Below are 24,843 nucleotides of genomic sequence, written 5' to 3' on the forward strand. Positions count from 1 at the left end.
TGTTTTGCATATTTCATGTAAAGGCAGCCCTGTTTTCAGTTTTCCTGAGTATCTCCCTGCGAGTGGAATCCTGAGCCGTAGGATAATTCAGCTTAACTTTAGGAAGAACCTCCCCGTGCTCCTTAAATGTTTCCTACTGCAAAGCCACATCTCGCCAGGGACCCCCAGCGCGAACCGAGCTGACATGGAGAACTTTGCCGTCCTCCTCTGGAGCAGCGATTCCTGGAATGCCCTAAGCCTCTCACGGAGCCTGAAAATTGAGGAGGGTTGGGTGCTGTATCACAGACCTCCGGGTGGGCTGTCTTTTGAGAAGGTGCCGCGAACCCTGGAATAGAGCCCTCGGGGGCAAACTTACTTACCTGTTCGCCCTGCTTGGGGTACAGCAGTGATGGGTGATGGGATCCCCTCCCCTGCGGCATGGACGGTAGAAAGCAAGAAACCAAGAGAGAAACAGTAGAAAAAATTCGTGTTAGAAACTTACAAGGGGGGGGGTGTTGCCAGGGGCAGGGAAATTAGTGCAGGATAGTGATTGCACCTGTGGGAAGAGGCTTCTCATCCTCTAGATGATCAGATCCACCTGAGGTTTCCTCCGTATTTGGAGGCCGCCTAGGGTGGAGGGGGCTGCAAGGTTGTTTGCTGTTCTGTGCATTTGTAGGACTTAATTGGCTGTTTCTCCCTCTCTGCCTGGAATCATCGGATTCCTCCCATGTTCTTTGGAAGAGCAGGAGTCCTTGAAAGGTAATCCTTTCCTCTAGCTCTCAAGTCTCCCGATTTCCTGTGGGTAAGCAGGAAGCGTGGGGCTAGCTTCCAGTAAGCGGGTGGATTCTGGTGGGGTGTGGCTCTGCCCACCCCTTCCTGAAGTCGGGTCACTTGAGCAGACATAGCCAGCCGCAGTAAGTACATTGTGCAAAGCATTTGATGACCACTTTCAGTGTCCAGTGGGGAGGTTTCCTTTTCTTAGTTCCTGGGGTGTCCCAGGCTGAGCGAGGAGGGAAGGGCATAGGTAGTATAAGAACACACACAGTGTCGTAGGATAGTTCTCGAAACTCTCTTTTACGTTTCTTGTTCATGTTTGAAAGTAAAGGGGTAGAAAAAAATTCCTCACCATGAGGTTGTGGGTTGGGGTCTCGCCTTTCTGAACATTCTCAAACCCGAAGCTGTTAGCACAGCAGTGACCTCGTGTGTGTGTGTGTGTGTGTGTGTGTGTGCGCGCGCGCGCATGGCTGTATGATTGTGGCATGTTAGGGCCTCTGGACCACGTAATTACAGGATTTCTTTCCCCCATCACTGAGAGCCTTTCTTTGTGGTTGCCCTGGTTAACTTTCCCTGTTTTGTTGCTTTTTAAAATAAATGTTTTAACTTTTTAAAAGATACTTATTTTTTGAGAGAGAGAGCACAGGGGGAGGAGCAAAGGGAGAGGGACAAGCAGACTCCCCGCTGGGCAGGGAGCTCAAGGACTCAGGGCTCTAGGTCTCGCCCTGAGTCGAAACCTAGAGTCGGAGGCTGAGTGACTGAGCCACCCAGGCGCCCAGCCTTGCCTTTTTAACCAGGAAAGCTTCCACCTTGTTTTATCATCACCCTGCCCTCAGGTCTCCCGCTGCCCCTTCCCCCACTTGTTCTCTCTCTCTCTCTCTCTCAAATAAATAAATCTTTTAAAAATCACATGTGGTTCCTAACCACAGCTGAGTTTGGGAAATACTTCAGCACATGACTTGGGGTCAGCTCAGATGTGGAACTGAGGACACTGTTGCCAGATCATCCCTTGTCGTGGGTGCTGTCCCGTGCATCGCAGGAGGTGGAGAAGCGTCGGTGCCACCAGTCACCAGATGTCCAGGGCATACGCCCCAGTTGTGACAACTCACAATGCCTCTAGACATTGCTAAATGCACCCCAGGGGACCAAACCACCCATTGACACCAGTGCTAGGTACATGGGTCGGAGCAAACATCTGTGTTCGGGAGCTGGGGTGATTCTCACTGACCCAAGCAGGTAGTTCTACAATGTGCCCATTTCCCTAAAAAGGAGTGGAGCACTGATGAATGCTACGACATGGATGGATCTTGAAAACGCAATGGCCAGCGGAAGAGTGAGCCACGAGGGCCACAGGGGTAGGATTCCGTTTGTGCGAGCTCTCCAGAGCAGATGATTGCATAGAGACTGGAAAGCAGCTGAGTGGGGAGGTAGGGGGAGTGGCTGCCTCTTGGGAACAGTGTCTCCTCGGGGCTGGATGAAAATGGCTTTAACTAGGCAGAGGTGGGGATCCTCCACCCTTGAGTGTGTTAAATGCCACTGAACTGTTCAGTGGATAATGCTTGCTTGTCGGGTCGGTGAGTTTTCCCTTCATGCAAAACACACCAATGTGCGTGAGTCACTGTGACAGTAAAACGGGGCCAGAGCGAATTGTGGGTGCCAGATGCATCAGAAGGGATATCTCGGGGCGCCTGGGTGGCTCAGGCTGTTGAGCGTGTCCAACTCTTGATTTCAGCTCAGGTGGGGATCTCAGGGTGGTGGGATGGAGCCCCACACTCAGCAGGTGGTGTGTTTGCCGGCCTCCCTCTGCTCCTCCCCCCTGCTTTCTCTTTCTCTCAAATAAATATATAAATAAACAAAATATTTTTTTTTAAAAAGAAGGCTATCTGAATGAGGTTGTAACCATTAACAAGTATAATAAGAGTATAACATGTCATTAAATAATATTGGCAAAGGAAAGGGTAGAATTTGAGGGCAGGACCTCCGTACTACCGTCTTTGGAACCAGGACAGTGTAGAGGAAGGGGGCAGTACAGGCTTGCCGACCATCAGAAGGAAAAAGAACTGAAAGCAGCGGTTCCATCAAGAACTGTGCCTGAGTCGCCTACAGCCCACAGTGTGGTGGGAGCGAGTCATTTAAACGTCCCTGGGCCAAGCTCCTCTCCTCTCAAAAAAGAGACAGGCTGATCCTTCCAGCTCTAAAAGTCCGTGTTGGGGAATAGGTGGGTCCAGGGGAAGGCTATGGAATATTCCAGAACATGCTGGAATATGGCAGGGGCCGGCTCTCTCGGCCTTTCGGGGCAATCTAGGAAACTTAAGACACCAGCTCAGCACCAAGCGGTCAGTCTCAGTCAGGACCGGGTTCGGAAGAGCCAAGCAGGTGAGACTCAGCCACGGGAACCGACCACCTGGGTCCCCCCTTTGCACCACCTGCTGCCAGGTGTGAGTGGCCGCCTTGCTCCCCAGCCTACAAAGCCATCATCAGAGCATCTCTTGTGCATTCACGGGCCACAGGTGGGGTGTTTCTTCCTTGGGTTGTAATTAATGAAGCCCGTTCCCCAGAAGCAGAAATGAGCAGATGCTTGGACGTGGCGTACAGTGCCCATAGGAGCTCCCGGATGACCTTGCAGGCCCCAGCAACTGGTGTGAATAGAATCCCGGACAGGTGTCCTCGGGTTTGGAGGAGATGGGGTTGCAAACAGGTGTGGATGATATAACAGAGACTCAGGCCAGGTGGCTGATGGGTCTCCGAGTGGGGAAAAGTGGGCGAGAAGGGGCTGGGAGAGGCAGGCTTCTGAGCACGGAAGAAGCGTCCAGATTGTGCAGTATCTCTGTAGACAGCCGCTGACAAAGGGTTTCAAGGTAAGAGATTTGTTGGGGGAGGGGACAATAGCTTTATTTTGTGAAGATAGAATCCACCCATTTAAAACGTACACTCAAGGGGGGTTTTGGGGGTTTTCATTCATAATTGCATAATTGCAACCATCACCATAATTGGTTTTACAACATTTTTTTAAAAATATTTTTTTACTTATTTGACAGAGGGAGCCCAAGCAGCGGGAGTGGGAGAGGGAAAAGCTGGGCTCCTGCCGAGCAGGGAGCCTGGGACCATGACCTGAGTTGAAGGCAGACCTTTAATGACTGAGCCACCCAGGCGCTCCCAATTTCACAATATTTTTATCACCCCAAAAAGAGAGCCCTTTCCTTAAGGTTGCCAACCCTCAAATCTATCTCCAGCTCCCCAACCTCCCACCCCGCCACCAGCCCTAAGCCACTACTAATCTACCTCATCTCTATGGGTTTGCTCCTTCCGGATATTTCATACAGTGTGTGGTTTTGCGCGTCTGGCTTTTTTTTTCCCCGCTTAGCATAGCGTCTCCGAGCTTCATCCTTGTTGTAGCAGGTACCGGGAAGTCTTCCGCTGTGTGGATAGACAGCATTTTGTTTCTCTGTTGATGGCGACATTTTGCTGAGAAGTTCATGGTTGTGAAATGGCTACTTGTAATGGGCCATTCAAAAAAGAATCAACTGTGTGCTGTTTATTAGTAAAATGGTTGTTTGTCAGAGGTTGTTTTTTTTTTCTGTGTTCTTTCAAGGTTTTTTTTTTTAGTTTTAGTTTTTGTTTTTTTTTTTGCTTTTTGTTTGTTTTTTTAATTGTGGCAAACCAAGGTAGGAACTTTTGAGGATGAAAGGGGTTGCTGTTTATGCTTGTCCCAGACGTCAGGTGGGCATGGAGGCGATCCTGGGCAAACCAGGAGGCATGGACGCCCCGCTCCTGGACCGCATGGGGGCGGGGAACTATCTTGCTCCAGCGGACCCTCTGTAAGGGTGCTAAGGAGACCAGCTCCTGCTGAAGACCCTGTGTGTGATTTCTCAGGCCTGACCACCGGGTTCAGTGCGTCCCCCTCTTCTCCTACCACCCTCCACCCCAGGGGCCATAAAACAACCAGAGCCTTGTGTTTTGGGAATCCCCCAACAGTGAAAAGACTCTCCCACAGCTGGCCAATGCACTTGAGCCTCAGTGGGCGCCCTGTTCCCCGGGGTGGGGGGGAGGAACGGGAGGGGATCCCGCTTACCCCCTCACACTGGGTGATGAAAGCGTTATGGTGTCATTTTGGGCTGGTTGCTTTAACTCGCTGCTCCACACCTGACAGCAGCTGGAATGGGTCCTTGACTGTGAAATGGTGACTGTATTGGGGAGGCCTGCAGATGGTGTGTGAAATTAACCATAGGCATGGCCACCCCACCCGCTGAATGAGTGGGGGGCCAGCCACCCACGTGGGGTCCGTGGGCAGATGGTTCCCTCTGCATCAGAGCTCCCATCTTGGGGAAGTGAAACCCACTGGGTCATTTTCTTTGAAGATGTGGTTTCACTACACCCGCACAAAGGAAGTAGAGTCACAAGATTTATTAGGTAAAGCCATGGAGAGGGACCCCATTGAGTTGGGGGGGGGGGATGGGCCCTCCTCTGCTTCAGGTCACCAGGGAGCAGGAGAGGGAGAGCAGGGTAAGCCCACACTTAATACTTGATGGGGGGGAGGGCCCTGACTTTTTAGTGCTCAACTCTAAATGGTTAGTGTAAAAGGTGCCCCCCACCACCACCCTTAGAAAGCAAGGCAGGAACCTAGAGCAGGGATCTTAATCTCCTCTTAAATGTGCAGATACTGGGTGCGAGCTGGGTTGTCCTAGGGTCTCAAGCCTGCATAGCACTCAAAAGAGCTAATTTCTCATCACAATCGACCCGCATTGAGGGATGCCGAGAGAAGGGTGGTCTTTGCCCTTGACGTTACTACGCTGCTGTTCAGAGTTTCGTGTCCCTGGTGCTTACCTGCCTTCCCTCTTTCCCGCAAAACATCCCATCGCCTTTTCTGTTTCTTTCCCCTCATTCCTCACTAGCTGCCAATATTACATGCAGACTTCTTGGCCTCTGACTCATAAGCAGGTAAAAATTTTTACATGTTTCCAATAATGTCTTTTAAAGTCTTTTTTCAAGTTTATTTTTTTAATCATCTCTGTACCCAACATGGGGCTCAAACCCACAGCCTCCTTTCAACGGAGCCAGCTGGGGTGCCCCCATAAACCGTTAATTTTCTTTTTTTTTTTTTTTAATATTTTATTTGTTTTGGGGGACCTGGGTGGTTCAGTGGGTTAAAGCCTCTGCCTTAGCTTGGGCCGTAATGCTGGGGTCCTGGGGTCCAGCCCCGTGTTGGGCTCTCTGCTCAGCGGAGAGCCTGTTTCCCTTCCCCTCTCTCTGCCTGCCTCTCTGCCTGCTTGTCATCTCTGTCTGTCAAATAGATAAATAAAAATCTTTAACGAAAAAAGGATTTTAGGGGGCGCCTGGGTGGCTCAGTGGGTTAAAGCCTCTGCCTTCAGCTCAGGTCATGATCCCAGGTTCCTGAGATCGAGCCCCGAGTTGGGCTCTCTGCTCAGCGGGGAGCCTGCTTCCCCCTCTCTCTCTCTGCCTGCCTCTCTGCCTACTTGTGATCTCTGTCTGTCAAATAAATAAATAAATTCTTAAAAGAAAAAAAAAAAAGGATTTTATTTTTTTATTTGACAAAGAGAGCACAAGCAGGGGGAGCGGCAGGGAGAGGGAGAGGCAGGCTCCCAGCTGAGCAGTGCGCTGGACATGGGGCTGGATCCTAGGACCACGAGATGATGACCTGAGCCATCTAGGCGTCCCAAACATTTAATTTTTGAATAAGCATTCTATGCTCCAGAGCGAAATTCAAATGGTACAGTAAGAATGGACTCTTCCTCACACCTCCAGCTCTCACACCCAGTCCCCCCTAACTCCCTCCCAAGACAAAACCACGATTACCAGTTCCTGGCAGTCTCTTGCCCACAGAGCTCTACACATGAGCAAGTCCACACATTTATTTTCTCTCTTCCTTTGACCTTTTAACACATGATGATGGCTTAAAACCTGCAACGCTCTGCATCATGCTTGCCTGGAAATATAGGCAAAGGCAGAGGTTTTGCAGATATGATAAGGTCATTCTGATCCCCAGACTCTCTGAATGTAACCTTTATATGACTTTGCAGATGATGAATGTAGGGGACCTTGAGATGGGGAGAATATCTTGGATAATCTTTCAGATGGGGCCAGGAATCATAAGTCAATGAGCGTAGGAAGCCTCCAGAAGCTGGAAAAATCAATAAAATGGGTCCTCTCCACTTAGAGCTTCCAGAAGAAATCAGCTCACCCAACACCTTTATCTGAGCCCACTGAGATCCACGTTAGACTTCCTTTTTTAAATTTTTTAATTTTTTTAAAGGTTCTTATTTTGGGGGGGCACCTGGGTGGCTCAGTCATTAAGCGTCTGCCTTTGGCTCTGGTCATGATCTCAGGGACCTGGGATGGAGCCCCAATTCAGGCTTCCTGCTTAGCAGGAAGCCTGCTTCTCCCTCTCCCACTCCCCCCGGTTTTGTTCCCTCTCTTGCTGTGTCTCTCTCTGTCAAATAAATAACAATCTTTTAAAAAGGTTCTTATTTTTAAGTAATCTCTACACTCATCGTGGGGCTCAGATTCACAACCCTGAGATCAAGAGTTGCATGTTCTACTGACTGAGATGGCCAGGCTCCTGAGTCCTTGTTAGTTGGATGAAAAAGTCTACTGATGTGTTGTTTTCTGTGAACAGGGTGGTCATATACCTAGTTTATTTATTGAATAATCTGTCTTCTCTCCAACTGTACGTGATGCTATTTTTATCACGTGGGAACTCCTGTGTGTACTTGATTTTTTTTTTTTTTTTTTTTTTTTTGGTCCCTCTCTCCTCCACTTGAACACAATATGGAGCCAGAAGATGCTTGACCAATAATTTCCAGCTCCTTTATTAGGCCAGTGAATAAATATATCCAGAGAGGTCATGTGACTTTTCTAAGATCACACTACTAATTGCACAAGTAGGAAGATGAACTAACATTCCCCACCCCACGTCAGCTTTTCCAAACGCGTTATTCAACAGGGAGCAGGCTTCATTACAAGGATAAAAGATAGGGCAAAAAAGTAGAACTCATACAGTGCCAGCTCTGAGATGACGATGAAATTTAATTGGAAACTAATAGCAAGATAGCAGGAAAATCCCAAAGTACTTGGAGATGAAACAACACACTTCTAATAACATATGGGTCAAAGAAGACATCTCAAGAGAAACTAAAAAATATTTCAAACTAATTGAAAAGGACAACACAACCAAAATTTTTGGGGCTCAGCAAAAGCCGTGCTTCTAGAAGGGAAATTTATAGCCTTGAATGCATACGTTAGATAAGCAGAAAGACCTACAGTCAATAATTTAAGCTTCCACCTTAGGAAACTAGAAAAAGCAGAACAAAGAGAGCAGAAGAAATCATAAATATGAGAGCAGAAAGCAATGAAACTGAAAAGGGTTATCAGAGTCCACAAAACCAGAAGCTGGTTCTTTGAAAAGATAAATGAAATTTACAAGCCTAGAGCCAGGTTAAGAAAAAGAGAGAAAGGATACAAATTACTAATAACAGAAATGAAAGCGAATGCATCACCATAGATCCTGTGGACATTAAAAGAATAGTAAAGGGATCTTAGTCACTCTATACCCACAAACTTGATAACCCAGATGAAATGGGCCAGTTGAAAAGCACAATCTCCCAAGAAGGAACAGATTAGGGGTGCTGGGTAGTTCAGTGGGTTAAGTGTCTGCCTTCTGCTCAGCTCATGATCCCAGGGTCCTGGGATCGAGTCCTGCATCAGGCTCCTTGCTCAGTGGGGAGCCTGCTTCTCTCTCTGCCTCTGCCTGCCGCTCTGCCTGCTGTGCGCTCTCTCTATCTCTTTCTCTGACAAATAAATAAATGAAATCTTAAAAGAACAGACTGACTAGGCCTATTTCTGTGAAGGGAATCATAATTAACCAATCACTAATTAATCTTCTTATCAATAATTAACTTTCCAAAGCTAAGCAGCCCAGATGAGCTTACTGGTGAATTCTGCCAAACATTTAAGGAAGTAGGAGTACCAGTTCTCTAAAATCTTTTTCAAAAGCTAGAAGCAGAGGAAATACTCCTGAGCTCTGTGAGGTCAGATTAACCCACTATTGAAATCAGGCAAACACATTACAGAAACAAAACAAAAAACCCAAACAAAAAACAAACCATAGACCAATGTCTTTCATGAGCATAGATGCAAAAATCCTCAACAAAATATTAGCAAATTGTAATTGTAAAATTTAACAATGTGTAAAAGGAATTAACATATCATGACCACGTGGGATTTATCCCAAGTTTCAACATTTGAATATCAGTAAATCCAATCCATCACATCAAGCAGGCTAAGGAAGAAAAATCACATGATTATATCAGTAGATGCAGAAAAAGCATTTGACAAAATCAAATGCCCAGGGGCACCTGGGTGGCTCAGTTGTTAAGTGTCTGCCTTTTGGCTCAGGTCATGATCCCAGAGTCCTGGGATGGAGCCCCTTATTGGGCTCCCTGCTCAGTGGGGAGCCTGCTTCTCCCTCTCCCACTCCCCCTGCTTGTATTCTGTCTCTCACTATCTCTCTCTGTCAAAAAAAAAAAAAAAAGCAATACTCCTTCATGACCAAAAAATGAGTCAACCAGAAATAGAAGGGATATTCCTCAACTTGTTAAAGAATATCTACCCCAAAATCTGCAGTTAAAACTATACTTAATGGTGAGAAACTAGAACCTTTCCCACTAAGATCCAAAATAAGGCAAGGATGTTCCCTCTCACCACTCCTTTTCAACATTGTTCTGGGAGTTCTAGCCAATGCAATAGGACAAGAAAAGGAAATAAATACAGATTGGGAAGGAAGAAATGTAACATCTTCCCAGATGACCTGACCATCTATGTATAAAAACTGAAAGAATTGACTAAAAGACTCTTGGAACAATTAAACTATTATAGTAAAGTTTCAAGATACGAGGTCAATACACAAAAGTCAATTGCCTTCCTCTCTATTAGCAGCAAACAAGTGGAATTTGAAAATAAAAAACACCATTTCTAGTAGCATCCCCCAAATGAAATATCTAGATATAAACCTAACAAGATGCATATATATATATATGAGGAAAACTACAAAACTCTGCTGAAAGAAATAAAAACTAAATATATATGCAAGACCCTAAGAGACACCTCACCAAAGATTTATGGATGGAAAATAAGTGCATGAAAAGATCCTCTATATCATATTTCACCTGGGAAATGCAAATTAAATTAATGGCTCTTACTTTATGCTTGTTTATACCTATTTGAATGGCTAAGTTCTGAAACACTGACAACATCAAGTGCTGGTGACGATGTGGAGCAACAGGAACTCTCCTACATTGCCTTTGGGACCGTAAAATGCTGCAGCCACTTTCAAAGACATTTAGTGGTTTCTTAGAAAAGTAAATGTACTCTTACCATGGGACCCAGCAGTCATGCTCTTTGGTTTTTACCCAAAGGAGTTAAGAACTTATGTTCACACAAGGGGTCCTGGCTGGCTCAGTCGGTAGAGCATGTGACGTTTGATCTCAGGGTCGTGTGCTCAACCCCCACGTTGAGCATAGAGCTTGCTTAGAAAACAAACTTAGGTCCACACAAAGCTTGGCACCCAGATGTTTACAAAAGCATTATCCATAATTGCCCAAACTTGGAAGTAACCAGGGTGTCCTTCAGTAGGTGGATGGATAAACAAACATGGTACATCCAGGCAACGGAATACTCTTCTGTTCTAAAGAGAAATGACCTGTCAAGCCAGGAAAAGACCGGAGGAAACTTAGATGCATATTCCTAAGTGAAAGAAGACAACGTGAGAAGGCTACATGCTATGTGATTTCAACTATATGACATTCTGAAAAAGACAAAAATATGGAAACTCTAAGTGAAGAGGTCAGTGATTTTCAGGGACTGGGAGAGGGAAGGATGGATCGGTGACTCAGAAGATTTTTATGGCCATGAAACACTCCGTATGATATTATGGTGGTAGATACAGATTATTATACATGTGTCCAAACCCACAGAATGTACGACCCCTAGAGTGAACCCTAAGGCAAAGTATGAACCTTGGATGATAACAACTTGTCAACGTAGGTTCTCCAATGGCCTCAAATGTCCCAATGTGTTAGGGTCATTTGCTAACAGACACTCTGCATGTGTGGGGACAGAGGGCATATGGGAAACATCTATGCCTTGCTCTCAGTTTTGCTATGAACCTAAAACTGCTGTAAAAAATGAGGACTTGAGAAGTATGGTGGGTGTGGTTCATAAAGGACCAAAATCTTTTGGGACTTCCTCTGCCCAGCTAAGAAGAGCTCACTGCGCCCCCTACTGGTTAGTTGTCTATGATGGACTGTCTCTTGCCCCACCTATGCAAAAATAATGCCTTCTCTTGATGGATTAAAACAAAGGTTTGTTAATTTTCTTAATTCTGACTTGGGCGTGATAGGCCCTAGTTTATCCTCTACCTGAATTCAGAACTGGGAGCTCAATCCTCAGTTACTGGCAAGCCCAGCCTTGCCTCCTGCCATCCCCCACCCCCCCGCCCCAACCCCGAGGAAGCTGGACTTTGCTTTGTTGGGAGGATGAGGGGGTGGGAAGGCTTGTCTAGGAGGGTCTTTCTGTGAATCAAGTCCTTGAGTCCTGGTGCTCCATCCAGTGGGTTCATCAGCTTTTTGTTGAGTAATGATAGAAACATGGAGAAGGGGGACCAGAGATGCGGGGAACCCTGCCTTGGCCAGCTCCGGTGCAATGCGGGTGATGGGACTATCAGCGAGTCATCATCATGTTCTGGAGGGAGCTCCTCCTCGTCCCTGGTGGTTGTGATTTTTCAGGTCTAGAATGTGATGCCACCATGTTGTCTGGGAACAACTATGTGAAACATGGCAAGGTTTTCTCTCCAGTTCTGACTGTGAACAGGGGAGGATTCTAGGACTATGGGCAGAGACTAGAGGCTCCTGGAGGAGGAGGAGGAGGAGGAGGAAGTGATAACCACTGAGCTAAGCGGCAGAGTTGAGAGAAAGGACACTTTGGAGCCAGGTGGAGTCCAGCTGTGTGATTTGGGACAAATGACAACCTCTCTGTGTCCGACTTCCTTGTCTGTACTATGGGATGATACTAGTTCCACCTCACTGGTGATTTTTGGTGGTGGGGTGCGGGGGAGCTTTGAATGAGTTAATACTCAGTGAAGGGCTTGCCCAGTGCCTGATACAATTTTTAAAAATTGAGATACATTTGACATACAACATTGGATAAGTTTACAAGGTCTTGATGTGATACGTGTGCATTGCAACATGGTTGTTTTGTAGCATTAGCTAACACCACCAGGGTGCCCCATAACTATCATTTCTTCTGGTATTGGGCAACTCAGATTTAATCTCTTAGTGAGTTTAATGCTTATAATCCAGTTTTCTGATCTGTGACCACTGTTCTCTGCATTAGGTCTCTAGGACTTATCTACTGGTTGCAAGTGTACAGTTTTCTAATAACATTATTATCCGTCTTTTTGAGGTTTCAAGGTGATCTCTCTCTCATAAATGCCCAATGATCCCCCGGCATAAAAGCCATTGCTTCTCAGAGCCAGGGCTCTCCTTAGTATGTGTCACACCTTGTCTGTGCCTCATTTCCCCATTGGGATTTTAGTTCCTAGAGGCCCGCCCTGTTCAATGCAGTTTTCTTCTTTATAGCATTTGGTGCCACTCAGAACATGTCGTGGGCCTTGACGTAGCTGTAAGAGGACTCTTAAATCTCCAGCCCTATGGGTTGGGGGCCTGTGAACATGTTTGAGCTGCAGGATGGGAAGGCAGAATTCCTGGTTTCAAAATATGAGCCAGAAGTGGACCTAGTATAAAACTTGAATTGTTTCGGGGCGCCTGAGTGGCTCAGTGGGTTAAGCCTCTGCCTTCGGCTCAGGTCATGATCTCAGGGTCCTGGGATCGAGTCCCACGTTGGGATCTCTGCTCAGTAGGGAGCCTGCTTCCCCTTCTCTCTCTGCCTGCCTCTCTGCCTACTTGTGATCTCCCTCTCTCTGTCAAATAAATTAAAAAATTAAAAAAAAAACTTGAATTGTTTCTAGACAACATCATGTGTTAGCCTGTCAACTGTGTCTCAGTTTAACTCCAAGAAAGTTAAATTGAATGGTCATTTCACTGTCCATCAAGGGATGAGTGAATAAACAGTGTGGTTTCTCTGTCCGTGGAATAGTACACAGCCATGAAAAGGAAGGAAGCACGGTCAGCCTGCTACAATGTGCATGAGCCTGGGAAATATGACTCCCGGTGCAGGAGACCAGTCGCTAGAGGCCACCTAGAGAATGATCCCATTCCTGTGAAATGTCCACAGTTGGCAAATCCATAGAGACTGAATGCAGATCAGTGGTGACCAGGAACTGGGGTGACAGGGACTAAGGATTCTCCTGGTGATGGGGTTTTCTTTCGCGGTGAAGAAAATGTTCTAAAACCATTGTGGTGATTGTTGCCCAGCTCTGGATGGGCCAAAAACCATTGAGTTGTGCACTTTCAGTGGGAGAATTGTGGGATCTGTATTGTATGGTAATAAAGTGGTTTATAAAAAGCAGATTTATTGCAGGGGGTAGGTGCCGGTGAGGAGGTGCTGGGCCCGCAGCCCTGAAGGAGGTAGCGGCTCAGGCTGCCTGGAGCCTAAAACCAGAAGTGTGTGTGGAGGCCACTATAAGCTTAGAAAGAGGAGGTGGGGTCTGGGAAAGGACACGGAGCACAGGTGAGCAGACCTCTCCCATCTATTTTTTTTTTTAAGATTTTATTTATTTATTTGACAGACAGAGATCACAAGTAGGCAGAGAAGTAGGCAGAGAGAGAGGAAGGGAAGCAGATTCCCTGTGGAGCAGAGAGCCCGATGCGGGGCTCGATCCCAGGACCCTGGGATCATGACCCGAGCTGAAAGCAGAGGCTTTAACCCACTGAGCCACCCAGGTGCCCCAATTTTTTTTTTTTTTTTTAAGATTTTATTTAGCAGAGAGAGAGCACAAGCATGAGGGCCAGCAGAGGGAAAGGGAGAAGCAGACTCCCCGACATGGGACTTGATCTCAGGACCCCGGGATTATGACCCAAGCCAAAGGCAGATGCTTAACCGACTGAGCCACCCAGGCGCCCCTCCCCCTCCCTTAACTGCTCCTGATGTGTCAGGGAGGGAGGCCTTGGGCCTGAGCTCTGAGAGACCCTGCTGCTATCCCCTGTTTGGACAGCCATGCCTAAGGCCTGGCTTTGCCTGCCTGGAGCAGTGGGACAGACTGGCCAGACCTGACAGCGATGATGGTTCTCTCGACATTGTTCTCTCGAATTCACTCAGTGCCATCAAATTGCCATTAAAAATGGTTAAAATGGTAAATTTAATTAGCATTTTAAAAAGAAAGAAAGAAATGGGACCATGGCCTTGTTTGCCTTCTGGCCTGAGAGCTCCATTTACAAGGCTTGAAGAGGCAAACCTTTCTTCCCTTTCCCCTATCCAGAAAAGGGATTTTCCCCCTCGGTGGTCAAAAGCCACCTCTCCCCCGCCTTTCCCCGGGAGAGCGCTGAGAACTTTATCAGAGGCTTCTGATTGGCTGGGTCTCTGCTCAGGAAGCCCCCTCCCTGCCTCCCCACCGGCCCTGGGATGGGAGCGTTGATCCAGGCTGAGCCCGCCCCTTTGGGAAAGCTCCATGCCCTCCGAGAGAGGCTGATGGTGTAGGGCTCCCTTGGGCTGGTGGCGGTGCTGGTGCCCATGGGGCCCCTCGGTCTGGTCCTGCTCTGGGCGCTGGTGGCAGTGACTTCCGGGAGTAAGTAAAGCTGGGGTGGGGCTGGGACAGCAGCTGGTCCACCTGGGACGGTGTATTTTGCAGCTAGATACCTGGTCACCTGTTCCTCTGCCTCCCTTGGTTTGGCCTCTGATGGGGAAAAGGAGAGCCAGCTTCCAAGTGGTCCTGCATGTTTTGCTCCTGTCTTGCACCAACATCCTCTGAAACCTGAGACCAGATCTGCAATCCCGAGCGAGGAAATGCTGACCTTGGGCTCCAGGGATGCTTCGCAGTCCACTGGGGTAGAGGGGTAGTGAGAGGGGTAGTGAGCTTGAAGATACTAAGTAGCTCTCGATGCCGGGTGACTGGGTGGAATGAGCTTTTATCTGCTGTCTGCTTCCTGCAGAAGGGCCCAGGGCAGCACTATCCAATAAAATATCATGGGAGCCAATGTGTACTTTGAAAGTTTCTAGCAACCATGTTTTAAAGATGTTAAAAAGGAACGGGTGACATTAATTTTAAGAATATATTTTACTGGGCCAAAGTCTCATTATAAAATGTAATCAATGTAAAAAAAAAGTATTAATGAGACAAAATTTCCATTCTCTGAAATCTGGGGTATATTTTATACTGAGAGCTTATTTCATTTTTTTTTAAGATTTTATTTCTAAGTCATCTCTACATCCAACGTGGGGCTTGAACTTAAAACCCCCAAAAGCAGGAGTCACGCCCTCTGCCCAGTGAGCCAGGCAGGTGCCCCCCCCACCCCCGCATTCTGGTTCGGATGTTAAATTTTCATTGCAAGTACTTGATATATATTTTGATTTCCTAGGATTTAGAGTTGAAAAAGGAGTTTCATATCCTAAGTTGTTCTAAATGTAGTTAAGTTTTCCAGTGGCTGACTTTAGGATCAGTTTTTACTTAAAATTAATAACAAAAAAATTAAATTAACAAATTACAGAATGAAAAGTTCCCCCATAGCACCAGTCACGTTTCAGATGCCTGATAGCCACGCGTCGCTGGTGTCTGCCTGTTGAGCTGGATGGTGCAGGTCAGATTATAGCTGTTTCCCTGTTTTGCTTTGTTTTATATTTTTTGTTGTTTTTGTGGTTTTGTTTTTGCTATATTTTTAGCACTTACCTGCCCAATGTACAGTAGCTCTTCTGTAAATCTGTGCAGGATAAATGAATGAACAGAGACCAGAACTGACATCTGAGAAAGCTGGAATGAGACCTGATCTCATTTCCAGGCTGTAGAGATAAGAGTTTCAGTCTCTTTCAACTCACCCCCTAGAAATGAGTAGGATCCGATGGGAAGATTTATTACCTCCCAAGATTCTGTGTTTCCCCCTCCTTTGTTGATCTCTTGCATAGGATTATTGAATCGTTTTGAAACTTTTTTTTTTTTTTTAATTTAAATGTTTTTTTAAGTGCATGGGAAGTGAAAGGGAGCAGGACACAGTTTGGGTACTAATGCTCTTTGCAACACACCTGGTTTCTGGAGCTCATGGTGGATGGGGGGTTCGAGGGCTCGGCTGCTTTTCAGCCTTAGCTGGGGTGTAAAGCAGGTGTAGAGATTGTTGGATGAGCAAGCAAGCAGAATGCTGGATCTGTGCACGATTTGGAGTTTAAGCATTATGCGTAAATTAACGATTATATGTAAACAGGTTTAATTTGGTGCCCAGAGTACATGTCACAGAGCTGGAGGACAACTGGGAGAGAAATGCACTGAGTTAAATGTTTTTGAAATGTAGCTTTATCCATCAGTAAATGATCTTCTTGAATGCAAAGAGCATCTTGTTAGACGACACACAACATTTCGGAGGTGGGAACATCCTACTGTGTTTATTTCATTAGAAAGGGTCTGTACGAAATGGTGTAAAATGCACTTTCCCAGGCCTGATGGACGTGCTTTGTCTGTCAAGGGATTGAGCAGGCTGGCGTGGGTCATGATTAGCAGTTGGGGGACAGTGGGGTGGTTTTGAGGATAGAAATGATGTTATTGAAAAGCCATTGTATGAAAACGGCTGTGGATAGAAGGATCCTCGGAGCTGAGGCTGTCCCAGGAGGGCAGATGGTAGCCTGGAAAGACCCAGAGGAGTGGCTGGAAGGGAGGACACACAAGGGTGACAGCAGGTGGAAATGGGGAGGCCTCATGTTGGGATGGGTGGAGGGAGGGATCCTGGGGAGGGGGGCTGGGAGATTGCCTGCAGAGGGACCTCAGTGGCCCAATGTGGGGGCTAAGGAGGTCGGGAGCCCATGCTGTTCCTGCTGTGATCGTCTTCTGCCGCTGAGAAGGCGGTGGTGGGCGGCCGGGAGGAGATGTCCTGAGACCCTCCAGGCAGCAGCGCTAGACCCCACCATTCACTGCTGCAGCCTCTTGGTTTGGCTGTGTTGGATCGTGGTCTGGGATGGCCCTGCTGGGGCGAGACCCGAAGGAGCCTGGGGTGTGACAAGCAGGAGGAAGAGTGTTTGGGCAGGAGGGAATAGGATGGGCGGAGGCCTTGAGTTGAAGGAGAGCCAGTGTGGCTGGACGCTGAGGGCGGGGTGAGATGTGGCCAGCGGGCAGAGCGAGGCCGGCGCTTGCGCTAAGGACGTCTTGCCAGTGCACGTGGTGGGCAGGAGGCTTAGGAGCTGTTACACCAGGAGTGTTGCGATCAGGATTAGGTCTTTAAGATGACTCTAGCTGTGGACGATGAACTGGGGACATGGGGACTTGTTAGGAGGCTGCTGCTATCATCTGGGCAAGAGAAGGCATGGCGTTGCCTGGAGTGATGGCCGGAGAGATGGAGACTCACAGAGGAGTGATGGAGAGAGGGAGGGAGGGAGGGATGGATATGGAGGGATGGAGGGTGGGAGGGAGGGAGACTTGGATTTGGTGACGGAATTGGCAGATCGTGCTGATGCGCTGGCACAGGGCTGGCAGTAAGGGAAGGGAGTAGAAGCCCAGATGACTCCTGCCTCACCAGCTTAAGCCGTCGGGACGGTGGTGCCGGTGAGCAAGATGGGGAAGAGCAGGTTGGGTAAGGAGTGGGGAGGTCACTCCCAGCCCTACGGGAAGCCGGCGTTGCCTCTTATCCCCTTGAACCCTTCAGTGTCCCATTCACAAGTAGGTCAGTGGGTTGTCCTCCTTCTGGCCTTGCCCTCCTTCCACCTGATCTGTGATTTCAGACTCGCTGGTGAGACCGGCGGCCTCCTGCATGATGTCGTGCCCAGGTAAGCAGCTCTCCGGGGAGACCTTATCACACCTCTGGTGACCAGGAGACGGGATGGGGCGGGGGTGGTGGTAGGAACAAAGCTGACCGCCTGCCAGGTGTGATTAGGGACAGCCTCAGAGGGCATGTCCCCATTCCCAGGAGAGGCGGGGTGGGCGGAGCGAGGCCGGTTCTGGAAAGGCCATCTGGTCATCAGCAGTTAGGGAAGCAAACAACACACCCAAGGTAACACGCCTCGGGCTTTGGCCTCATGCCCCTGTGGTCCTCCAGTGCAATAAACATCTGTACTGGGTGATTCTATTTGCATTTTGGGGTGGAACACATGAGAGAACCTCAGGCAAATTCTTTGGAGGGAGAAGAGCATCCTGGGAGTGGAAGGTGTGTCTCTGTCTGAGCTCAGGAACACGGTAATTCACCTGCAAGCCCCAGAGAAGGGTGGGGTATCACACTCAGGTTTTGCAATTGGTCCCCTGGCCTAAATAGAGGGTTAGAGAAGTACAGAGCTGTCTGCTCCCTAAATCAGCCATTTCCGCAACCTCAGTGCCCCTGAGGCTGGTCAGCTTGATGGTTCTGCTCCTGGTAAGGGGTTAGGGCAATGCTCTCCTTGCACACACTCCAGTCCTCAAGGCAGTAGGCGAGGAGTCGGACTCCCAAGGTTGGCGTCCCAGCTGTGTGACCTTGCATGAGTTAGTTAACCTCTCTGGTTTCTACCTGTGTAAAATGGGGGAAATGAGAGCACCCATCCCAGAGTTGGTTAAGAGGCCTGAATGAGTTCACGTGGGTGTAGATCAGTGGTTCTGAACCAGCACGATTGTTCCCTTCAGGGATGTTTTGCAAAGCCTAGAGGTGGTTTTGGGTATGGCAACTGGGTCCCCCATCAAGTGGGAAGAGGCCAAAGTTGACATTTAAAGCTCTTCGAAGGAGCTCTTAGTACTTGAGAACACGGGTTACCATTTATTAAGCACTAACTGTTAATATTTTAATTTTCTTTTTGCCTTCATAGGAGGGTACAACCCCCCAGCCTTCTCCTGTACTCGGGGAAGGCAGTTCAGGGCCCAGATGGAGGGAGGGAGGTGGGAACAAGCATGTCCAGATAGTCTCCATGCAGTTGGGTACCCAACGGTGATGGGTTGTCAAGGTGACCCAGTGCCCTCTGTCTGCTCTCCAGGGTCAGGTGATCCCCACCTCCCTGTGGGCACCAGATACATCTATCAGTTTTCCACCAACACCAGTACTGGCCTGCAGGGGGACCCAGTGGAGGGGAGCGGCCTTGGCCTCCAAGGCTTGGTCATCATCGATGTGCTGGGCCCGTGCCAGATGGCCTTATGGGTGAGTGTCTTTGGGCAACAGAGAAGTCACAGTGATACTGGGGAGGGCCAAGGGGAAGCCACAGACCCCAGCTTTCCAACAGAGAGGAGATTTCTGAGGATTCTCAGAATCAACAAGTCAGGACTCTGGAGGGTGACGTAGGAGCATGGCGCCATTGTGGTTGAAGGAAGTGCCCCATGGGGGGAATAGCAGTGGTTAAAAAAAGAGTGTCAGTATTCCATGGAGCAAGTAGACCCATGGGATGGGGACAGGGGGATGTGTCTTTGGTAGGAATGAGGGTCAAAGCTGGGGAACCCGCCAGCCCCAGGAGTGAGCAAAGCCAAACCGAGTCAAGAGCCTTGTAGACAAATGAACACTGGAGTGGATACCTGAGGCCTGGATGGGGCCCCCAGGCCTGCCCCGGGCAGCTTTATACTGGGCACTGGGCCTTGCAGTGCCTGGGTCCATGGCTCAGGTTAAAGGTGAACGGTAGGTGGTGTGGTGGTGGTGTTTGCTCTGGGTTCAGTCAAGGCAGAGCTATGAGCTAGACTTGGTGGTCACAGATTGCCTTTCATCAGGATTTCCCCAGAGCTCCCTTGTGTTCTCAGTAGTGGAAGTGCCTGCCCTTTCTTTCCTGTCTCCTTCCTGCTGATTCTCCTGCACAGACCCTCCCACCCTGCGTAAATGGCCACTTTGTTTCACTGGAGTCTTCTCTCAGGCTTGAGAAGCAGTTTCGAACTGGCTGGAGTGCTTGCTGACAAGAGTTTCTCAAAACTTTTTATTTTTTTATGTTTCACGTAGATCACAGGATGGGGTATTCCATGGGGTGACTCTGAGCTGCCTCTGAATTTTTTTTCCCTTTTTAAAGATTTTATTTATGAGAGAGAGTGAGAGTGAGTGAGAGAGCACACAAGTGGGGGTAGGGGAGGGACGGACTCCCCACAGAGCAGGGAGCCCCATGTGGGGCTCCATCCCAGGACCCTGAGATCATGACCTGAGCCAAAGGCAGATGCTTAACTGACTGAGTCACGGAGGCAGCCTTGCCTATGGATTCTTAAATCATCCAGAATGTCTCTTTGGCTCAGACCTGCCATTTTGGTGGTGTCTTTGCCTGCTCGTGTCCCTCAAAATACCAGCAGCCACTCGTTTTTTTCCCCCACAGGGCCAGTTTTCACAAAGCAAATGGTGTTCTGCTGCTGCTGATTGATTTGGTTGCTTTGTTCTTAGCATTAAAAAAAAATTGATGGGACCCTGGGTGGCTCAGTCAGTAGAGCGTCCGACTCTTGATTTCAGGTCAGGTCACGATCTCAGGGTCGTGAGATGAAGCCTTTGTCAGACTCCACACTGGACATGGAGGCTGGTTAAGATTCTCTTTCTCCTTCTGCGCCTCCCCCTGCTGCACTCTCTAAAAAATAATTTAAAAAAAAAATAGGTAATGTCCATTGTTTTCAAGAATAGAAAAAAAAACTGGCTTTTATCAAAGATTTTTGGTAAAAACGGAAATTTTACGTGCACTCAGGAAGCCATCAATTAAAGTGTGAAAAGAAGTTTCCAGAACAATGAATTTTCACAAACAAAACGTGTGTGTACTCAGCACCAGATCAAGAAATGAAACACAAACCCTCTAACCTTGCCCCATTCTCCCTTCCGGTCACTTTTCCAAAGATCTTGCTGAGTTCTAACACCATGGATTAGGGCAGTAGGATGGGGCTCGATCCCAGGACCCCAAGAGCATGACCTGAGCCAAAGGTAGATGCTTAAACTGAGCCACCCAGATACCCTTAGTCCTTTTTAAAAATTATGGTAAAATATATATCACAAAGTTTACTAATTAATTAATTAGTTATTTGCTTAATTATTTAAGCAGACTTTGTGCCCAGCGTGAAGCCCAATGTGGGGTTTGAACTTAGGACCCGGAGATCAAGACCTGAGCTGAGATCAAGAGTCAGACACAACCCACTGAGCCACCCAGGCGCCCCTCCTATTTCATTAACCATTTTCAGTGTATAATTCCGTGGCAACAAATGCATTTACGAAGTTCTGTAAATGTGTACATACGTACAAATTACATATGTGATTATAGCTACCATCTCCAGCTGCTTGTTTATCATCCCAAACAGAAGCACTATACCCACCACACAGTAACACCCTCTTCCTCCTCCCTGCTGGCCCCCTGGATCTCTAGTTCACTTCCTGCCTCTGGGAATTTGCTGGGGAGGTGCTGCCCAGAAGTGGAATCCCTTATCGCCATCGATACCGCCATCAACATGTCAACTTCTGTGTCTGGGTTCTTTCACTTAGTGAAATGTTTTCAAGGTTCACCCACATCACAGTCTGTATCAGATCTTCATTTTTTTATTGTTATATTTTAAATCAACATATAATGTATTACTTGTTTCAGGGGTACAGGTCTGTGAGTCATCAGTCTTACACAATTCACAGCGTTCACCATAGCACATACCCTCCCCAATGTCCATAACCCAACCGCCCTCTCCCTTCCCTCTACCCAGTACCCCCCAGCAACTCTCAGTTTGTTTCCTGAGATTAAGAGTCTCTTATGGTTTGTCTCCTCTGGTTTCATCTTGCTTCATTTTTCCCTCCCTTCCCCTAGGATCCTCTGTCTTGTTTCTCAAATTCCTCATATCAGGGAGATCATATGATAATTATCTTTCTCTGATTGACTTATTTCGCTAAGCATGATAGCCTCTAGTTCCATCCATGTCATCGCAAATGGCAAGATTTCATTTCTTTCGATGGCTGCATAGTATTCTATTGTGTATATATACCACATCTTCTTTATCCATTCGTCTGTTGATGGACATCTAGGTTCTTTCCATAGTTTGGCTGCTGTGGACATCGCTGCTATAAACATTCGGGTGCACGTGCCCCTTAGGTCACTACATTTGTATCTTTAGGGTAAATACCCAGCAGTGCGATTGCTGGGTCATGGGTAGCTCTATTCAGATCTTCATTTTTTAAATTTTTTTATTATTATTTTTTAATAAGATCTTCATTTTTTTAATATGTATTTTTAGAGATTTATTTATCTTAGAGGGGGAAGGAGTGGGGAGGGAGAGTGAGTGAGAGAGAGAACCAGATTCCTTGCTGATAGGGGAGTCCACTGTGGGGCTCGATCTCACAACCCTGAGATCATGACCTGAGCCAAAATCAAGTTGGATCATTCCACAGACCGAGTCACCCGGGCGCCCTCTTTTTAACCATTTTGAAGTATACAGTGCAGTGGGTTTTCAAGAACGATCTTCCATGTCTCTATGTTTCTATGGAAAACCTGGGGCATATGGAATACAGTCGTAGTGGGCAGCTTTCAACCAAGTGTTCGGCCCGTAAGTGGTGTCCGTTCCATGCCTGAGGGATCCATTGTCCCGGACAGCCTCTCGGGGCCAAGGGGGACTGTATTTCACCCCAACATTTCAAGCCTGGGTGACTGGGGAGATGACAGACCCTCTGCTGGCGGAGGGGAGCTGGTTTGCAGGAGAGAGAGGAAATGGGTTTTAGACAAGATGAGTGAAGATAAGTCACTTTGGAAAAAGCGAAATCCTGGGGCGGGGCAACGTCTATACGATGCTCTAATGGTAGATCCGTGTCGTGGTACGTGTGTCCAAACCCACAAAATGCACCCCCCCCCCCCCCGCCCAGAATGAGCCCCGGTGAAAACCATGGGCTTCGGGTGGTGAGGATGTGTTTGTGACATGTGTGCTATGCTGGTGGGGGTTTCAGTTTGGGGGCGGGGCGTGGGTATGGGTATCCATAGGGTATATGAGAAATCTGTACATCCTTCTCAATATTGCTATCAACCTAAGACTGCTCTCGGAAGAGTCCGTTTTTTACAAAGTGGGATCCGTCAGGTTAGGGAGGCAGTTTTTAGGGGCGGTTTTATTTTTCTTCTTTAGGAAGTCCACCTTCTTTGGCAGGAAGGACACACGCACACCCACACACGCGCGTGCACTTGCGTATGCCCGTGGTGCTATGGGGATATCCAAGTGTTTTATTCATGGTGGGCAAAGTCTTTTTTTTTTTTTTTCCTGTTTGTTTGTTTGCTTAGCAGTCCGAACCTGTTTTGTTTTTACTGGATAGCCATAGGAATCTCTTACTCCAATTTCCAGGGCCTTTTGGGCAAAAGGAAAAAGTAGGGTGAACCTTTTGAACATTTACTGGAGAGCGGTAGGCCCTGGCTGTTTTTCCTATTTACCCTTTGGAGATACTTGGCCTCCCCTACCTGGGAACTAGAACCTTCTGCCCAAGGGAGGGATCTCTCTGCCTACCCCCCTACCTGGGGCTGTGTCTCCTGCTGGACCCCAGAACTGCTTTGCGCATAGGGGAGCTAGTGAGGTCCTGGGTATCCTGGGAGAGGTCCCTGACTCATGGGCCTTTCCGCTTCAGCTCCAAGAATTCCAGGTGACATCTATCCTGGGGTCCGAGGTGGCAGTTCTGAAGGACTCAGAGAATTTGAGGTAAGACACTAGGCCTTGCTCCTCATGGGACAGGACGTGCGAGCCCCGTATCTTCTTCCGAGAGCTGCCAGGTGCTGGCTGCACCATGTTAGATTGGAAGAATGACACCCCCTTTGATTTTAACCTTGTAGGCTCCCAGAGCAGATCATCGATGAAGACCGATATAGGAGGCTTAAGTCACTCTCAGTGGCCTTCCCTTACCTGGTAGATGGAACTCACCTCCTATTCCCCTGCCAGTCACCTCCAGCTTGTCCAAATTCTGTGTTTGTCAGGCAGCCTCTGGGCATTTTCTTTGAGTGCATTCTGGAAGACACTGGTATCTTCCATTAAAGCAGCATCCCCCCCCCCCATCTCTGCTGAGATGGGGGTTTTCTTGGAGACCCATGGCCTTTCCCGTCCCAAGCTAAGCCTCCCTTTTGTGACCCAACCAAGGACCAAGCCTGGAATTCTCCCTCCGGCTTGTTTCCCAGGACTCGCTGACAGTGGCCTCTGTGGCCTCAAAGCTCAGTCCAGCCGCAAGACTGAAGACAAGCCCATCTCTGCAGATTCCTCTTCCTTTTTTATTGCAAATTCATTTGTTAAAAAAAAAAAAAGGCTTTGTGTGTGTGGGGGGGGTGCAGGGATGGGGGATGCTGTGGGGGCAGATGGATCCCCGCTGAAAGGCCTAGGGTGGTCTCCTCTCCGGGGGCAGTGCGGGCTATTGTCCGTGGGCCCCTCATCAGAAATGCTAAGTCACGGGGCTGGGGGCTGTCAGCTCCTTGAGGCCAGACTGACATTTGCTATTCTGGAAGGGGCGGGCACCATTAGCATTTCTCTAGGGCCAGGCCTGAGACCCAGGGGGGCTACTCCCAGAAGGCCCCCAGATTCCTGCTGGGGCTGGAGAAGGGGCAGTGACCTCCCCGGGAGGTGCGAGTAGGGACACTTTGCTGGAGTTTGGCTCTATTCTGCCCACCCCACCCCCCAAAATGGTGGGGATGTCCCTGCCCATCACCTCCCCCCTCCCATCCGCTCACCTGATGCAGGATGCAGGCTCCATTGGTCCAGGTGATGGGTGGGTCTCTTTTCCTCATTTGCACAGTGATGGAGTCTCAAGTCACTTCCTGTGGTGGGTGGGGTGGCAGATGGGGGGTGATGAGAGTTCTGAGATCCATGACACTGGAGCCTGCCTGCCTGGGTTCAAATCCCAGCTGGTGCCTGGAACCAGTCACATTCCATTCCCTTCCTCTGTAACATGTGTGTGGGGAGGGATGCTAGGTGCCTCCCAGGTGGGCTGGGCGCATGAGAATCTTTGTTCAGAAAGCTCTTACAAGTGCGGACTTGTATTCTTTGAGGCAGGGCATGCACAGGTAATTTGGGGGCAAGTGTTAATAAGGGGGCGGGCA

The 24,843-nt window shown here is 48.3% G+C and overlaps 1 protein-coding gene across 1 annotated transcript in view; it reads left to right on the top strand.

Annotated features, from left to right (window-relative positions):
• The first annotated feature begins 17,641 nt into the window (after window positions 1–17,641).
• LOC116854440 overlaps window positions 17,642–24,843 on the top strand; it is a 122,040-nt gene continuing 114,838 nt past the window's right edge. Inside the window, 3 exon segments of the mRNA XM_032836300.1 lie at window positions 17,642–17,682; window positions 18,850–19,010; window positions 23,391–23,461. Of these exon segments, the coding sequence (XP_032692191.1) occupies window positions 17,667–17,682; window positions 18,850–19,010; window positions 23,391–23,461 (248 nt within the window). The 5' untranslated portion in view covers window positions 17,642–17,666.

This window comes from Lontra canadensis, unplaced genomic scaffold (genome assembly GCF_010015895.1).
Source record: "Lontra canadensis isolate GAN:19392208 unplaced genomic scaffold, GSC_riverotter_1.0 scaffold91, whole genome shotgun sequence".
Classification (NCBI taxonomy): Eukaryota; Metazoa; Chordata; class Mammalia; order Carnivora; family Mustelidae; genus Lontra; species Lontra canadensis.